Here is a 14322-nt window from a genome sequence, read left to right as displayed (position 1 = left end):
AAATACTTATTTTTTTGTCATTGTATGTTTTATTATAAAATTGCTTTTAAAAAATCTCTCATTTTAAGTTAATGGACTTTTTTTAGACTTTAGGGATTTGTAAGCATTAAATAATCAAGCTCATGTCCCGATTTTCAGAAAAAACAAAAAACAAAACCATGTTTTGTGACATTGGGTTGTGACATCAGGCTGCTCACAGTTAGCAGAAGACAGGCTGTTGTTGCGGACACGGAAGTGCTGATCTGCCTCGGGTTCTTCTGGCTCTGCAGGGTAGCTGGTGCTGACACCAGAGTCAGCAGAGGTGGTGATGGGGGATGGAACAGCGGCCAAAGGTGACAGGGCTGGGGTGGGGGACTCTGCTGCAACACCATCAGTCACCTTGGGTGAAGGTGGCTGAGGCTCTGGTTCTTCCTCTTTTACTTCCTGTGCCTCCATTTTTTTACGCTCCTCTGCCTGCCGCCTCAGTTTCTCCCTCTGCCTCTTGATGGCCGTCACTCGGTCCCGTATGGCCTTGGCTACAATTTTAAAGTCTGCCTCGAACACAAAGCCTAGCACGACCTGCAAAAATAAATAGATAAATGGGAAAAAAAAAACACATAACACATTGGTTACGGTGCATTAAAATGGTGTACATGCGCATGTGTTGATGCAATATGTACGACATTTATGCAGGTCTGCTGACCTGATCAGGCACGCACTGACATTTGTGCTAACAACGTTTGTGCTAACAACATTTGTTTTGCGACAACATGCACGGTCTGCTTCTTTAGGTCGTTCCAGGTTCTTGAGTTCTCTTCAGTCCAGCAGAGTAGCTCGCTCTTCCTCTCAACACATAGTCCGATTACAGCATAGCATTCGGACGAGATGTCCCCTCCTGATACCAAATTTGATCTCGATGAAATCTTTAACAAAGGCGTAAACAATTAAGGAATTGTGGGCATGCTTTTTTCATTAAAAGTGACCTCTAAGAGGGGAGCGGAGGGGTAGGGTTGCTTTGAGAACATCGGGGCCTGTTTCGCAACGAGCACAAGAGTCGCTGTATTATTAAAGGGATGACCTCAGCTGCTTCCTGAGTTGCTTGCTCACATTTCCAGCCAGTGATGATTAAATGTTGTGGTGTGACCTTGACTCTCTAAAAAAATGATTTCTTTTACATTTACGCATTTCAAGGGCTCCCACTAATTTTAAGATCAAAATTCATACTTTCCACAATGAAACTTTCCAGATATTTGTTTTTAAGGACTAAGTTCAAAATGTCAGGAATAAACTACTACGGAGAAAGGAAAGGAAGAAGGAAGGGAGGAAAGAAGGGACATTATTGTTTTGACATTAGTTGGTTATTTAATCTGGTAGGGTAACGTCTGCAGTCAGTAGATCTTTGACAACTAGCCAAGTAAAAACCAGCCCCTTGTTCTACACTCCGCGTCGTACAGAAGGTTTGGTCTCTCAACTGTTGAGAAACGAATGCTTCCTGGACGCATGGGCTCTGTTGCAGTTTTAAATTTTACCCATTCGCTAACATTTCCCCATGACGAATGTAATGTGCCAGTTTGACTATAAGAAGCTTACCGGAAATTGCCTGCAGTGTAAACAACCATCCTCCACAGTAAAGAGAAAAGGGCCGGGCCAAGCCAGGCGGCTGTTAATGTTAATCCAATATTTGGAAGTGTGGCAAACACTAACTGAACAGTTGCATTCACTTCCTACGCTGCCATTGCTAAAACTACAGGTGGACTCCAATTATAAAACATCCAGGCTTCACCTCCACTAACCCACTTTCCTTTTTGCACAAACTGCTATTCTGGAACAAAAACTGAACAGATAAGAAAAGAAGCCAAAGTTGAAAAGTAAGCTTTGCAAGACAACTTTGCAGAAAGTCTGAATAACTATTGGATAAGGTTCATTTGAAAGTTTACAAGGATTCAAGAGTGGTTTAAAATTCATGTACAGTACCACCAATGTGCCTAAAAATTACCAACAGATGCTCTCTTTAACCAGCAAGGCTTCTAGCGTTATATACATCAGGGACCTAGTGAACTCCTTTCTATTGCTTCCTTTTTGAAAGGCCATTAAAAGCCACCAACTCCATCAATCAGGACCAGAACTCAGCGAACGCCTCTGGGTTAACTGATACTGCTTCTACATGATCGGTTCCGCTCTAATGTGGAACCAATTACGAAAAAATTCCTCGCTAAAGGCTGCTTCCAACTGGGTCAGCAGAGCTGTAAAAAAAATGACGTCCAATCTCCGTGAGCCGGCCTACCATTTCCTGGGCCACCTCCTCGGGCACATCCTTGTAGAGCTCGAAGAGGAACTCGATGGCATTGTTGTCCTTGTACTTCCCGTGAAGCTTCTTAGTATCGTCGATGCGCAGCCACAGCTTCAGGCCAGGCTTCACCATGTCGTCCTCCTCCGCCAGCTCCACGTGAACGCCGTTGTTCTCCTGGAAGAAGGGGTGGTCCAGAAGGTCCGGAATGGTATACCTGAAACACAAGCAACCGTGTTTATTTCAACTCATGATGTGTAACTTGATCCTGAAGATATTTTAAGTTTAAAGTTAAATGTTTGTAGATCACACGTGATTCTGGATCATTACTAAAAATACATTGCCTTGACAAACTAGTCATAAAATCTTATTCTTTTATGTTTTGCCACATAAATAAATATATCTATATATATAAATATTTCATTAGTAAATATTAGCTTCATGATTTGTATTGAGTAATAGGGAAGTTGGCACATCAACTGCTATAGTAAAAAGGAAGACAGACAGAGCTAACCTCAGGGCAGTCATTAAAACAAACCAGTTGTTTAAAGCTGCAAAAGACTTGATGCTGGGGTGGGTCTGAAAACTATGCAGCCAGAGCTACAATGTAGTGGTTTAGATCAAAGCATATTAACAGGTCAGAATGACCCAGTCAAAATTTAGACCTGAAGTAGATTACTGACTCAGGAAGGCTAAAAATAAAAGCATGCCACATGATTATTTGTTTAAAAAATTTAAGCAACAAGTCTTTTTCCTTGTCCTTCATAGGTAAATGCCTTTGTGTGACAGTGTGTTACATAAATATCTAAAAAGCATACACAGGGCTATTGTGCTCAGACAAATCGTGGAAAAGCCTCACTGGTGTGAACATGAAAAGCCAATGTATGTTTTTGTTCTCACCTTTCATCTTTGATCATGCGGATGCAGCCCTCAATGATCTCTTTGAGTTCTGGGACTTTGACTTTGTAGAAACTGTCAGGCTTGATGCCCTGAAAACACAAAACATAACAAGAGTTTCACATAGTCTGTTTTTACAAATCACTTCATCCACTCGTTGCCTATATGTCTTTAGGAAGAACAAAACTATTTAGGCTGTCACTTGCAGTAAAATCCATTTCCCCAATTCAATGCATGTTGCTGCAGTCATCTGCTTTGTGACATCCGTCACTAGCTGGAAGGATATGTGGGTGAGCGATCACACCAGCAGATCATAAAAATATGGGACAAAAACAAAGAAATCCCCAGTATGCAGACTTTGCTATATCTTTTTACCTGAAGCACAAAAGAAAACAAGTGGGAAAGCCAAGCTGGTTGTCTGAACACTATTAAGAGAGCACAGATAGATTACAGAGGAGTCACAATCCCTGCAAAAACAAGGGAAAGACGTATGGCACATAGATATGCAAGCATCCGGAAGATGTTAGGTCCAACACTCAAACATAATTATTTACCAGTTAAAGGCAGAGTCCTACGTCCCGTTATCACATCTAAACACTGCCATGTTATGCAGCGACTGATGGGTTCTATGACCACATTTAATTTATCAGAGATGTTCCCGGCTTCCTGTTTCAAAGAGACAGAGCAGATCTTTGACAAAGCACAGATGACATGAAGATGTTTACTTTTCCTAAAAGTGCCCCGTAAGTACACTTTGTTTTTTGGGGTGGGTGTTATCTATAGAGGACTGATAGGAATAGTTTAAATAAAAGAGACCTTTCAACGTAATTGAGTTAAAGTTTTTAAAGAATAAAGACGCAAACAGGAGACACCTAAAAACTACTTACTGGTATTTAACTTGTAAAACGTCCCTTGCTTCAGAGAGCTTTGGATTCTTTCTAAAGCTGGCCTCATAATGAGACCCCTCAGGATAAATCTGTCCTTCCTTGATCTAAATCAAATTTGTGACTCTGCTCCTTTCCTGTGGTGAGAAAGGTTTGGATAAGATCATGAGAAATATGCTGGTGTCATCCCAACTCTGTTTGCTGCTTAGTTCATTTATTTATTGTAATAATCCCAGAAAAAAATTAGGGTGCAATTTTTAGCCCATTTTGCTCATGTCAGTATAAAGGAAATATTGTTCTTATGCAATACAAATTTTCTGAGAAACTGAATTATTGGGTATTCATTATACTCAAAGAGGCAAAGTTAACAGAAATAAATCTACAATCCATAAAGTAGCTTAACTTTCTAAATTATTCTGTAATTTTTTTTATTTATTTAGACACACTTTTCTAACATAATTCCATTAATGTACTTTCCTAGTTAAATAAAACGTACATTTAAGTTTTTCCAACTACAACCACCCAAACATTTTGCCATCTTCAGGTTAATCCACTAAGAAGAACTTTACACTATTAAATTACAAATTAAATTCAAACGTATTAGGCTACTAATGTGCTCAATTTCAAATGGTTTTGGCCGCTCTTTAGTGCAATGTGACAATGCAATATTTGTCACACGCAAATACACCAACAGAAACAATCACACTCTCCTTTTCTGTTCTTTAAGCAAATTATGAACCTGAATGAGTCTGCAGATAGGATCCAAGAATATTTCTCCTTCCAGTTGTTTTATACGTTCAGACTAATTTAGTACTTATGATCGTCTAATTAGCTAACTTCTTCAAGCAGACGTCAGCCATTAGTGGTGGGAACTACACAGTTTTTAGTTTGTAGTTAATCTTGGAAAAAGATGTAAAGTTATAGAAATTAACTGCTACACATCTCTGACGGTCCAGGGAACATTATCATAGTTCTGTTGGTGAGGCAGCAAAAACACGCTTGAGCTTATTGGCAGTAGTCGCCGTCTCACTTTCCAGCCTCCATCAGACGTTGTTTACTTTTAATTTGTGACACCCGGGAAAGAAACAGCCTTTTTGTAGAGTAAAGAGTGAGACACGATTTCCAAAACATGTAATTCTGCCATCGCCTCCTCTCACCCAGCCTCACCGTCATTGCAGCAATAAGTACTCAAGAAAAGCAAGAAAAACTAAGAGGCTACTAATGTGCTGTTTTTTGTGGCGCAGTATGAGAAGGACGGGTAGTGGAAAAGAATAAAAACTTTATTCTTTTCCACTACCCGTCCTTATTTTACACACTGATTTAGAGAGAGCAGTCTTTCTGCCATCTTCTGATGGCTATCATAAATAGTGGCTAAAAAAGCTAAAAAAACTGATAAATATGGTTGGATCTATTCAAAGGACTGGAGATGACTGTAGAAAGAAGGATGCTTCCTAAATTAAAGTATGACCTGGACAACACTTAATATCCTCTTCAGAGGCTTCTCCACATAGTTAACAGCTACAGAAGACACTTTGTGCACACACCATCAGTAAAAACCCTGAAGAAGTTTTAAGATACCACAACCTTTAATTCCCTTCAGAATAATGTATTTTTGAACCAAACTAAAATAATTTATGTACGCAACTCCACGTTTTTAGATTAAACAGATGCACTTCACATTTAGAACAAATGTTTTGGAGGGAACAAAACATTTGTCATTTCAGTTTTCTATTCAAACATTTCTCTGCTTTACACTGTAAAGGTAGTTTATTTGAAAGATACAAGCAGGACCAGTCAAACTGGAGCTTTCCACGGACCTTTAATGGGAAAAGATGTGCCATGGTTGCACCTTAATCATAGTCTGAATGCAACAGAAATGTCCTGGTAGTGTTCTGTACAAAGCTCCTAGCATTTATCAGATATGACAAAGACCTCCAGTCCCTGCTATCTATTTATTCAGGATGTCAAGCATTATCATTAAGGAAGTCTTGGTTAGATTCCAGATGAAAGAAAGCTAGCGCATGGGGACCATTATGCTAAATAGATGGGAGGCTTTTCCCCATGCTTTCCCCCCTTTACTTACACTGGTGACTTTGCGGTAGATCTGCGCAGCATTTTGGCACTCATAGTACGGGTACTCGGATGTGGCCATCTCCAGGATGCACATTCCCAAGGCGTAGACGTCCACAGCTTCGTCGTACTTTTCCTCATACATCTCTGGGGCCATGAACTCCGGAGTTCCTGCCAGGGATTACAAGGTATTAGATTTATTCAAAAGTATTTGGATCAATATGTTTACAGCATCTTACAAACATGATACTTTCTTATTATTTTATTATTGACTAAATGGCCCTTCTGAGCTCTAACCAACAAAAGATCTAAAGCATTCGCAGATTCAGAAGTTATTATCAGCTGCAGCTAGCAAGAATTAGAAATAGCTTAAAGTATCAGAAACAGCAGATGGAGAGTTGTAGATAAAGGAGATTGTGTATTATTTAATTTGGGGTGATAGTATTTTTGACTATGGAGTAGCATTGGAAGATAATAGTCGCTCTGTTGTTGCTAAAAGTTCATGTGAACTCAGAGTGATATATTTTGAGTGGGACCACATAATAGTGAAGATGCATAGTAGATATCTGGTATAAAGGGAACACGGAACCAACTTTTAGAAGAAAAAGTTTAAGCTCAAAAGTCAATTTTCTAAGGGAAGAGGCATTTGTTTATAGTGTTTATAGTAAAAAATATTGTGTGTAACACAAAAAAATGCACACCACAACAAAAAAAGTGTGGAATCTTAATTGCTAATTAAAAATAACAACAGTAATCAACAAGCTGCTTCTTCAAGCCACAAATATTTACAAAGTCTATGGTGCAACTGGAAGCAGTCTTCAAATTTAATTCAGAAGTATGTGAGCTATGACAGGGAAAAAAAAAACATCTGCAATTTCAGAAAACATCCTACCCACTAAATAAAAAGTGGCCCTTCATCACCAACATTGAGAAACATGCTCATAAAAATCTTGATTTAAAAATGAAAAAGTACCAAAAACAGTAGTCGTCATCTCATGACAATGTGTTTAATAATTAGAAACAGTACTAAAGCCGTATTACTGACTAAACCAAAAGCCTCAAAGTCCTGCTGGTGGTGAAAGGCTATTTCCCATTTTATTTTGCTTGACTGTAAAGTGTTTCAATTAAACCTGTTTGACTAAATATGAGCGGCCATCTGTGAAGGAACAAACAAATCATCCTCAAACTCACTCCTGCAACTTTCTAAAAGAACTTGATAGAGCAATTTCCAGCTTAATTAAAGTCAATTTGAGAACTAAATAGCTTTTTAAATCCAGCAGAAAGTTGAACAGAGGCTATGATTGCTTGAGAGAAAGGACAACAAACAAGAAAAGGAGTGTCATTTTGAACGACTTTCCAACAATTACCACGCACGACATGCTAGGGCGTCTGTGTTCTGCGGATGTCCCGTTACTACCAGGCATTACTTACCAATGACACTTTTAGCAAATGAGGCACTTTTGAGAGTGGCGAGCCCCAGATCTCCGATCTTAACAGAGCCAGTGGGGCCGGTGATGAAGATGTTGTCACACTTGAGGTCCCGGTGGATGATGGGGGGAGTGCGTGTGTGAAGAAAGTGAAGCCCCTTGAGGATCTGGCGACTCCAGCGTTGCAGCAGCTTTAACTTCATCTCCTTGAACCTCTTCAAATACCTAAAACACAGAGAGGCATGATTCAACACATCGGCCTAAACATATCCCAGATATTACACAGTGAGAAGCGGAAGCTTTTAAGAGCCATAAAGTACTTCATCCTGTATTCTCACAGCCAAAAGGAAGTTCTAAACATAGCAAGTTTACAGAATTTTCAGTAAGAAATTTGAAAGTAGAACTCTTTATTTATTTATTTTTTGCTCTGTAATTTTCAGCTACTTTAACATTATACTAACATGAGGACCCACATTTGGCGCCTCAGCACTTGCCCCAACAAGATCAATTAAAAACACATGCTATATACATTTACCAATATAGGCATATCGCATATCCACGTATCGGGAAAAAGCTAATCTAAATGATAGAAACAATATTTTCTACCTCAATATCACTCAGCTTCAACACTAAGCGGCTTGACAAATTAAAACATAAGAGATTCACCAGGCTACATGCAAAACTCATTGAACCAGAAGCAAAAGATGAAAAAATAGCTCATTTCACGAAGCTAAAAACATAAATTCAGTCCTGCCTTTGCTGCTTCGTAGTCATAATCCATGTTAGAGTAAATATTTCCACTCAGGTACTATAATCTACTGTTCTTGTGTTATTTTCAACGTTTTTTGTCTCCATGGACACTGCCTATATACTCAAACGACTTCCTATGTTAGCGCAACAGCTGGAGCTTTCCGGTCATTTACGTAAATACGTTTTAGCTCGTTTGTGATTGGTGAATGATGTTGCTGTGGGAGTTTGTAATCCCCCTGATTCTATTGGCTGTTAGATGTGTCAATCACTCAAATCAACCAATGGGCGGCAGAAAATCTCCCCTGTAGGTTTGGTTTTCCGACTCGATGCTCAATAAACCTGTATTGAATTGCTAGAGGTGCTGGATTTCCACTGTATGCTTTTAAGGAAAATCCACATTACGTAATGTATTTTATTAGAATTTTCTATTTTTATTTTGTATTTTTTCATTGTGTGCCATATGTATTTGTTCTTTCTCAGTAATACAAATGTTGATTTTTAGACCTCTAGCGTATGTTCTGGAATATTATTTATTTTGATACCTGAACGAGTCAAATACACCTTGTAGTTCCTGAGATATGTGGAATTCATTTTGGGGATGTCTTTTTCAAGAACTCTCAAAAGAATTTCCTAAAAAGAGGCTGTGGTACAAAGAGGTTAAAAGTAGAAATTAAGCCATCAGCCATCACACAGCTGTACTTATTCGTGGGATACACAAGTGTTACATAGAATAAATACCTTTGTAATCTGAGACAAACAGAATGAAAATGTGGAATGAAAAGAATAAGTTCCAGATACTCACGTCTTGAGCGTGCCCGAGGTCATGAGTTCAGTCACGAGGATGATGCACTTCTGGCCCTTCACCGTTGACTTCCAGGAGTCGTGGAAACGTACAATGTTTGGGTGCTGCAGCCCTTTGAGCATCTCCACTTCCTCGCTGAAACGCTGCCGCTCCGCTTTGGTCAGCTTACGTGTCTACAAAGGGATAAAGTGAAACAAAACAAACAATTAAGAAAACAGATTTTCACAGCCTCGTTTTCAATCTCCTTCTAATTGGATAAAAATTTCCATGAAACATGGCCGATTTGCATCCTAAATTCAGTGAGAGGAAATAGAAAGTATGCATTTTAGTAAATCTAGGCTAATAGATTATATCAAATCAACCACAAGATAACAGAACACACAACAGCTTCAGCACTGCTATTCATTAAAGATAAAAGAAAGCAGATTCTATGATTCAATTGCTTGTAGAACCACTTTTATTAATAGCTAGAAGAAGTTTTAGGTATATTTATTTTCTTTATGACAATCAGTCTTGTAAAGAATTCAGGCCCACAATTTTTTATAACACTACTGCAGGTAAGACATCAGCAAAACATTAAAATTCAGTAGATGTCTGTACTTGGGTTTGACTCAGTCCAAGGCATTCTTTTATAGATTTGCTGCTGTGTTTGGGGGAATTGTCCTGGTGATGGCATAGTTCATAGCTTTATCTCCCAGACAGATGGATTTCCCATCCCCTTGGCTGTGAAAGTAAGTCCAAGTCATCAACTCTCCACAACCATGCCTTACAATTGGCATGAGGTGTGTTTGTTGATGCATTGTGGTTCTATACAAGGTTTTACTAAAACATGGTGGTGTGCATTATGACCAAACATCTGTAACTTGGTCTTATTTGTCCAAATGACATTATTCCAGAAGTCCTGCATGTCTTTCCTCCTTAACACTGCATTATAACACACTTGCAAGTTCCATTCTAGAGATGGTTATAAAGATAGTTAAACTTCCTTCTTAAAGCCTATGTGACTCCTTAGACCTTGCACAACGGTTCCTAATAATTTTGACTAAAAATGAGAAAACAAACAAATGTTTTTAAATATAGATACACTACTAAGTTTTAGCTATTTCTAAATACTTTTTTTTCTTGTCTTTAAGTTGGAAATGATGTGTTTTTTAAAACAATTTTCAAAAATATGAATTTACAGTTTAAGAAAATGTATCCAACCAATTCTGGATTTATGCTTTTTCAATATTTTAAAGCCTAATATTATGAAAACAATAGTGGCTCTTTAAAAGTTCTGAGATGTTTATTTAAAGGTCATGTAACATTCCCAGCTCTAAACAAATTTTATGGATAGAGGAAAAAAAAGTTTCTCTCTGGATTTTAAAGGTTGCAGACCCCAGTCCTGTTAATGTTTACTGCGTGGCTATTGAAAATAAATTTGCATTGAGGTGACATTTGCAAAGCAGTACTAAACACACAATCAGAATAAAACTGGTCAGACGAGATCATCCTTTTATGTTCTCATATGTGAAACCCTAGAAATCAAAGATAATAGTAATTTTTTCCTATCACTGACTGTGCCAAGAACTGATCACTAGTTTATTTTTAGCGCCAAAATGAACAAAAAGGCCTTGAAGATTCCAGTCAGGTTGGAGGTCTAAACTGCACTTACTGCATTCACAAACCATAAATTATGTTGATAGCTCTACAACTGTAACTAAATGAACCTCGAGGTGAGACTAGTTTGTCAACCATAAAAATGTTTTTCTTTGGCAGTGGTATGAAGTCTTAACACACACACACACACGGGGTCTCTGGTTTTCTCAGAATCATGCATCATTGCATAAGATTGCAGCAATATAATGAAAGCAACTGGATAAATCACTGCTACTTCAGCTAATGAGCCCCCTGTCAGATTGGAAACCACAGGTAAGTCCATCTGGGTGAGCCCCAGTTACATAACCTTATTTAAGAGCCAATAAAGGAAGTACCAACTTTATAGATTTATGGAAGAGATCTCCAAGCGCCATGTAAATTCAAACTAAACACTCCAATCAAGTTCAATGAACAAAGGAATTTTTGTGCTTCCTCTAGGATGAATGACCTGATTTAGCTGCCAGTAGCTGCGGTGGGGTGGCTAGTGGAAAACTCCTGGGAATCTACAGGACCATGAATCCTGCATTGAGGCAGAGTTCTTGGAAAAACGCTCTGCATGTGTTTACATTTACAATCAGCTCTACGGCTTCTTTTTTACTTTTTCCTTGGACGAAGTTCTTCAAGTACTAACGCCGATCACCGACACCGTGCGCACACCGTTGAGAGACGTGAGCAATAACATGAGGTCACAAAAACTCTCTGCCTATATCATTCACCTGTCAAAATGCCAATTTACACCAACAATCCCAGCAGGAAAGCAGACACAGAGGCGACCTCTGACCAAACGGTTTACAAACAGGTCAATAGAAATAAGTTTATGACGTGAACATTGACTGAAGCTTATCCTCTACTTCTAAAACCTTTCTCTGCAAAATTGAATGATTAGCAAAAGAGCAGAATATCTCAGGTTAAGGGTGAAAAGTAATGATCTTGACAAGTTTAAAATGTGACTAGACTTCAAAAAGCAGTAAAATGACAAGTTTAGACACATTTTCCAGGTAACTTAGGGCAGTTTCAAGCTAATTTCTACCAGACGCACTACATTTAGGCTTGTGGACTCTGGGGTTTACCACTGCCATCGATCAGTGCACTCCGACTAAAAATAAATAAACAAGGTACCCCACACAACACGGTATAAACCACAAGGTGGATATGTGTGTGTGTGTGTGTGAAAGTGTACACTTGAGTTATGAAGTGTACACATACACACACACACATGTGTGTGTGTATGTGTGTTTGCAGAATGAGCGAGTCACTGGGTTTCTGTGGTTGATCTGCATCTGGATATTTGTGGATCTCTGCGATACCATCAGATCCCTTGTATAGTGAGCTTTGTCTCCTTCAGATAGGCGTCTCCACAAAGGAATTGACAGTTTACAGCACAAAGATGTTGCACAAGATTCAGAGAAAAATTATACTTTGGCACTTCCAAAACCCCAGGACACACCACAGCTTGACACGCTGGATGGATGGACGGAATGGCTGCAGATTACAAAAACACTAGGAGGCTTTCGGAAGCCTCCATCTGTTCAGAGCAGCCAATGTTCTTTTGAAAAGTCAAGAAGTGGGGAATGTACTGCAAAATCAAGCAGTGATGGAAAAATGCAAAAACAATAAAATGATTTAAGCCTGTCATGCAGTCATATGATTAAATTATTGCTGACCTTACTCAGTGAATGCAGGCAATTAAGCTGTGACTAATAGCAGAAATCATATTACAGAGGGAGCTTTTAATATTATGAAAACATCAAATACTATCCTTCAAGTAATGCAAGTAACTTTACTACACACGGACTTGCAAAAGTATTCACATCCCTTGACATTTTTCACGTTCTGTCAAGTTACATCCACAAAGTGGAACATATTTTGCTGTGATTTTATGCGACAGTCCAACTTAGGGTAGCAAATAACTGTGGAAGGGGATGGAAAATGCTAGATGGATTTCCCAAAAAATTTTTTTAAAATACACAGAAGGTGATTCTATTAGAATCCCAAATGTATTTATAAACTAGTTTTGAAACCATGTATAATTTTTTTTTGTCATGGAATTACATATTGCAAAATCACATAAATCCTGACAAAACAAAATAAAATTTGAAGTTGTATCATCACAAGTATGTGAAAAAAGTTAAGTTATTAATACTTTATCAAGCTGCTGTAACTAAAATAAGAAATATTTGTCATAAGTCACTAGGATTTATAGAAGCATACTCCAAAGTTTCACACTTTTAAAAAAAATTAAACATCAGACAAGTTGCCTCCCTCTTTAAAATATGCTAAAGCATCTTAGAATCATCGTCTCAGTTATTCTTAGCCAATGAAAAGTGGGCTTGTGGTCGAGTAACCGATGGAAACACTTGGACATGTTGCCGTGTAAGTGGAGTTACATAAGGTGTGTTGATGGTCGGGGAGGCGTTGGTATGAAGAAGTCCTGGTCAGCGCCACTATTATGACAACCAGGACAGGAACACGAAACACCAGCCAACTTTTGCTCCAACCCAGGTGGGAACATTCAAGAGTTTTAAAACGGGATCCAACAGAGTGCCGGTGTTAACGCTCGCACAGATATAGTAAGTCTGGATTGGGTTTGTGCAGCAACCAGTGGACAGGCTGTGGTATCTGTAGGAATTCACACTGAAAAAAAATACATATATATATAGGTTTAGTGGGGGGAGAAAAACAAATCAATCTTGTCACACTACTTCTAGCGTGCAAAACTGAATATGTAGGGTTGGAGAAGGTGTTTCTTTCACTTTGCTCTCCATAATATTTGTGTAACATTGTGCAAGAGATAATTAAATCAAAAGGTCCAAAGTTTTTTTGGTCTCAAAATGATAGTGTTTAGCATTGCTTTTAGTCATCTGTATCAGACACAAGTGTAAACACTGATAAATGAACTGTCATAGCAAAGAATTGGATTTTGTTTGCTTTTATTTATTTTTTTTATAATTTTTTGCTTTTAACTTTTCTACATTGTCTTGTTTACGTTCTGCTTTTGTGATTTTGCAAGTTGCATTTTGAAATGCTTTTACTCTCTAAGGCTTTCTTCATAAGGCACTATGAATTAAAGGAACTGCATAGTAAAATATGGTAATTTGACTATTTAATTTCCATCTTCATAACTCAAGTGTACACTTTCAAGCAATTATTTTTATCTGAGCAGTTATTTAGGATCTTTGACAGTCGATAACCTTTGATGTGACGTAAACTAGAACCATGAAACCTTCTGGTTTCATGCTCTGTGTGCTAAGACTGCTTTTAGTTTGCTATAGGTTTGAGACATTTACCACAATTCAGCCATGTAATGAACCATGTAGAATAGTCTTAATGCACCACGAAGGAGGGTTAATCAAGATCTAACTATATATTGTTTCCATTAATTTTAAAATGTACTTCTTTAAATCATTTATTAGGCTTAACAAATAGTATTGTCTTTAAATGTAGTAAATATTGACTAACCTAATTGTTATTCTATGGATTATAGAGTGACTCATGTAAAACAAAAGGTCCTCCGCAGAATTTGTAGTTTTTATTTAAAAGGAAATGAAGGAATTACAAGAATATACCAATTTATTCCTCCAAGCAGAT

The 14322-nt window shown here is 38.1% G+C and overlaps 1 protein-coding gene across 3 annotated transcripts in view; it reads right to left on the bottom strand.

Moving 5' to 3' along the window:
- The window catches only part of wnk4a (WNK lysine deficient protein kinase 4a), a 48041-nt gene that overhangs the window by 16964 nt on the left and 16755 nt on the right, over positions 1-14322 (bottom strand). For 2 of the 3 annotated variants that reach the window (XM_044103035.1, XM_044103036.1), the window contains exons 3-8: positions 9097-9269; positions 7549-7769; positions 6131-6288; positions 3167-3255; positions 2264-2483; positions 198-558 (exon numbers count right to left, since the gene is read on the bottom strand). In XM_044103035.1, coding sequence (XP_043958970.1) covers positions 198-558; positions 2264-2483; positions 3167-3255; positions 6131-6288; positions 7549-7769; positions 9097-9269 — 1222 coding nt within the window. Of the gene's footprint in view, positions 1-197; positions 559-2263; positions 2484-3166; positions 3256-6130; positions 6289-7548; positions 7770-8298; positions 8437-9096; positions 9270-14322 lie in introns of those variants that run through there. The other variant, XM_044103037.1, reaches the window with a different exon arrangement.

This window comes from Gambusia affinis, linkage group LG20 (assembly GCF_019740435.1).
Source record: "Gambusia affinis linkage group LG20, SWU_Gaff_1.0, whole genome shotgun sequence".
Taxonomy (NCBI): domain Eukaryota; kingdom Metazoa; phylum Chordata; class Actinopteri; order Cyprinodontiformes; family Poeciliidae; genus Gambusia; species Gambusia affinis.
This window is presented reverse-complemented; position numbering and strand designations above follow the sequence as displayed.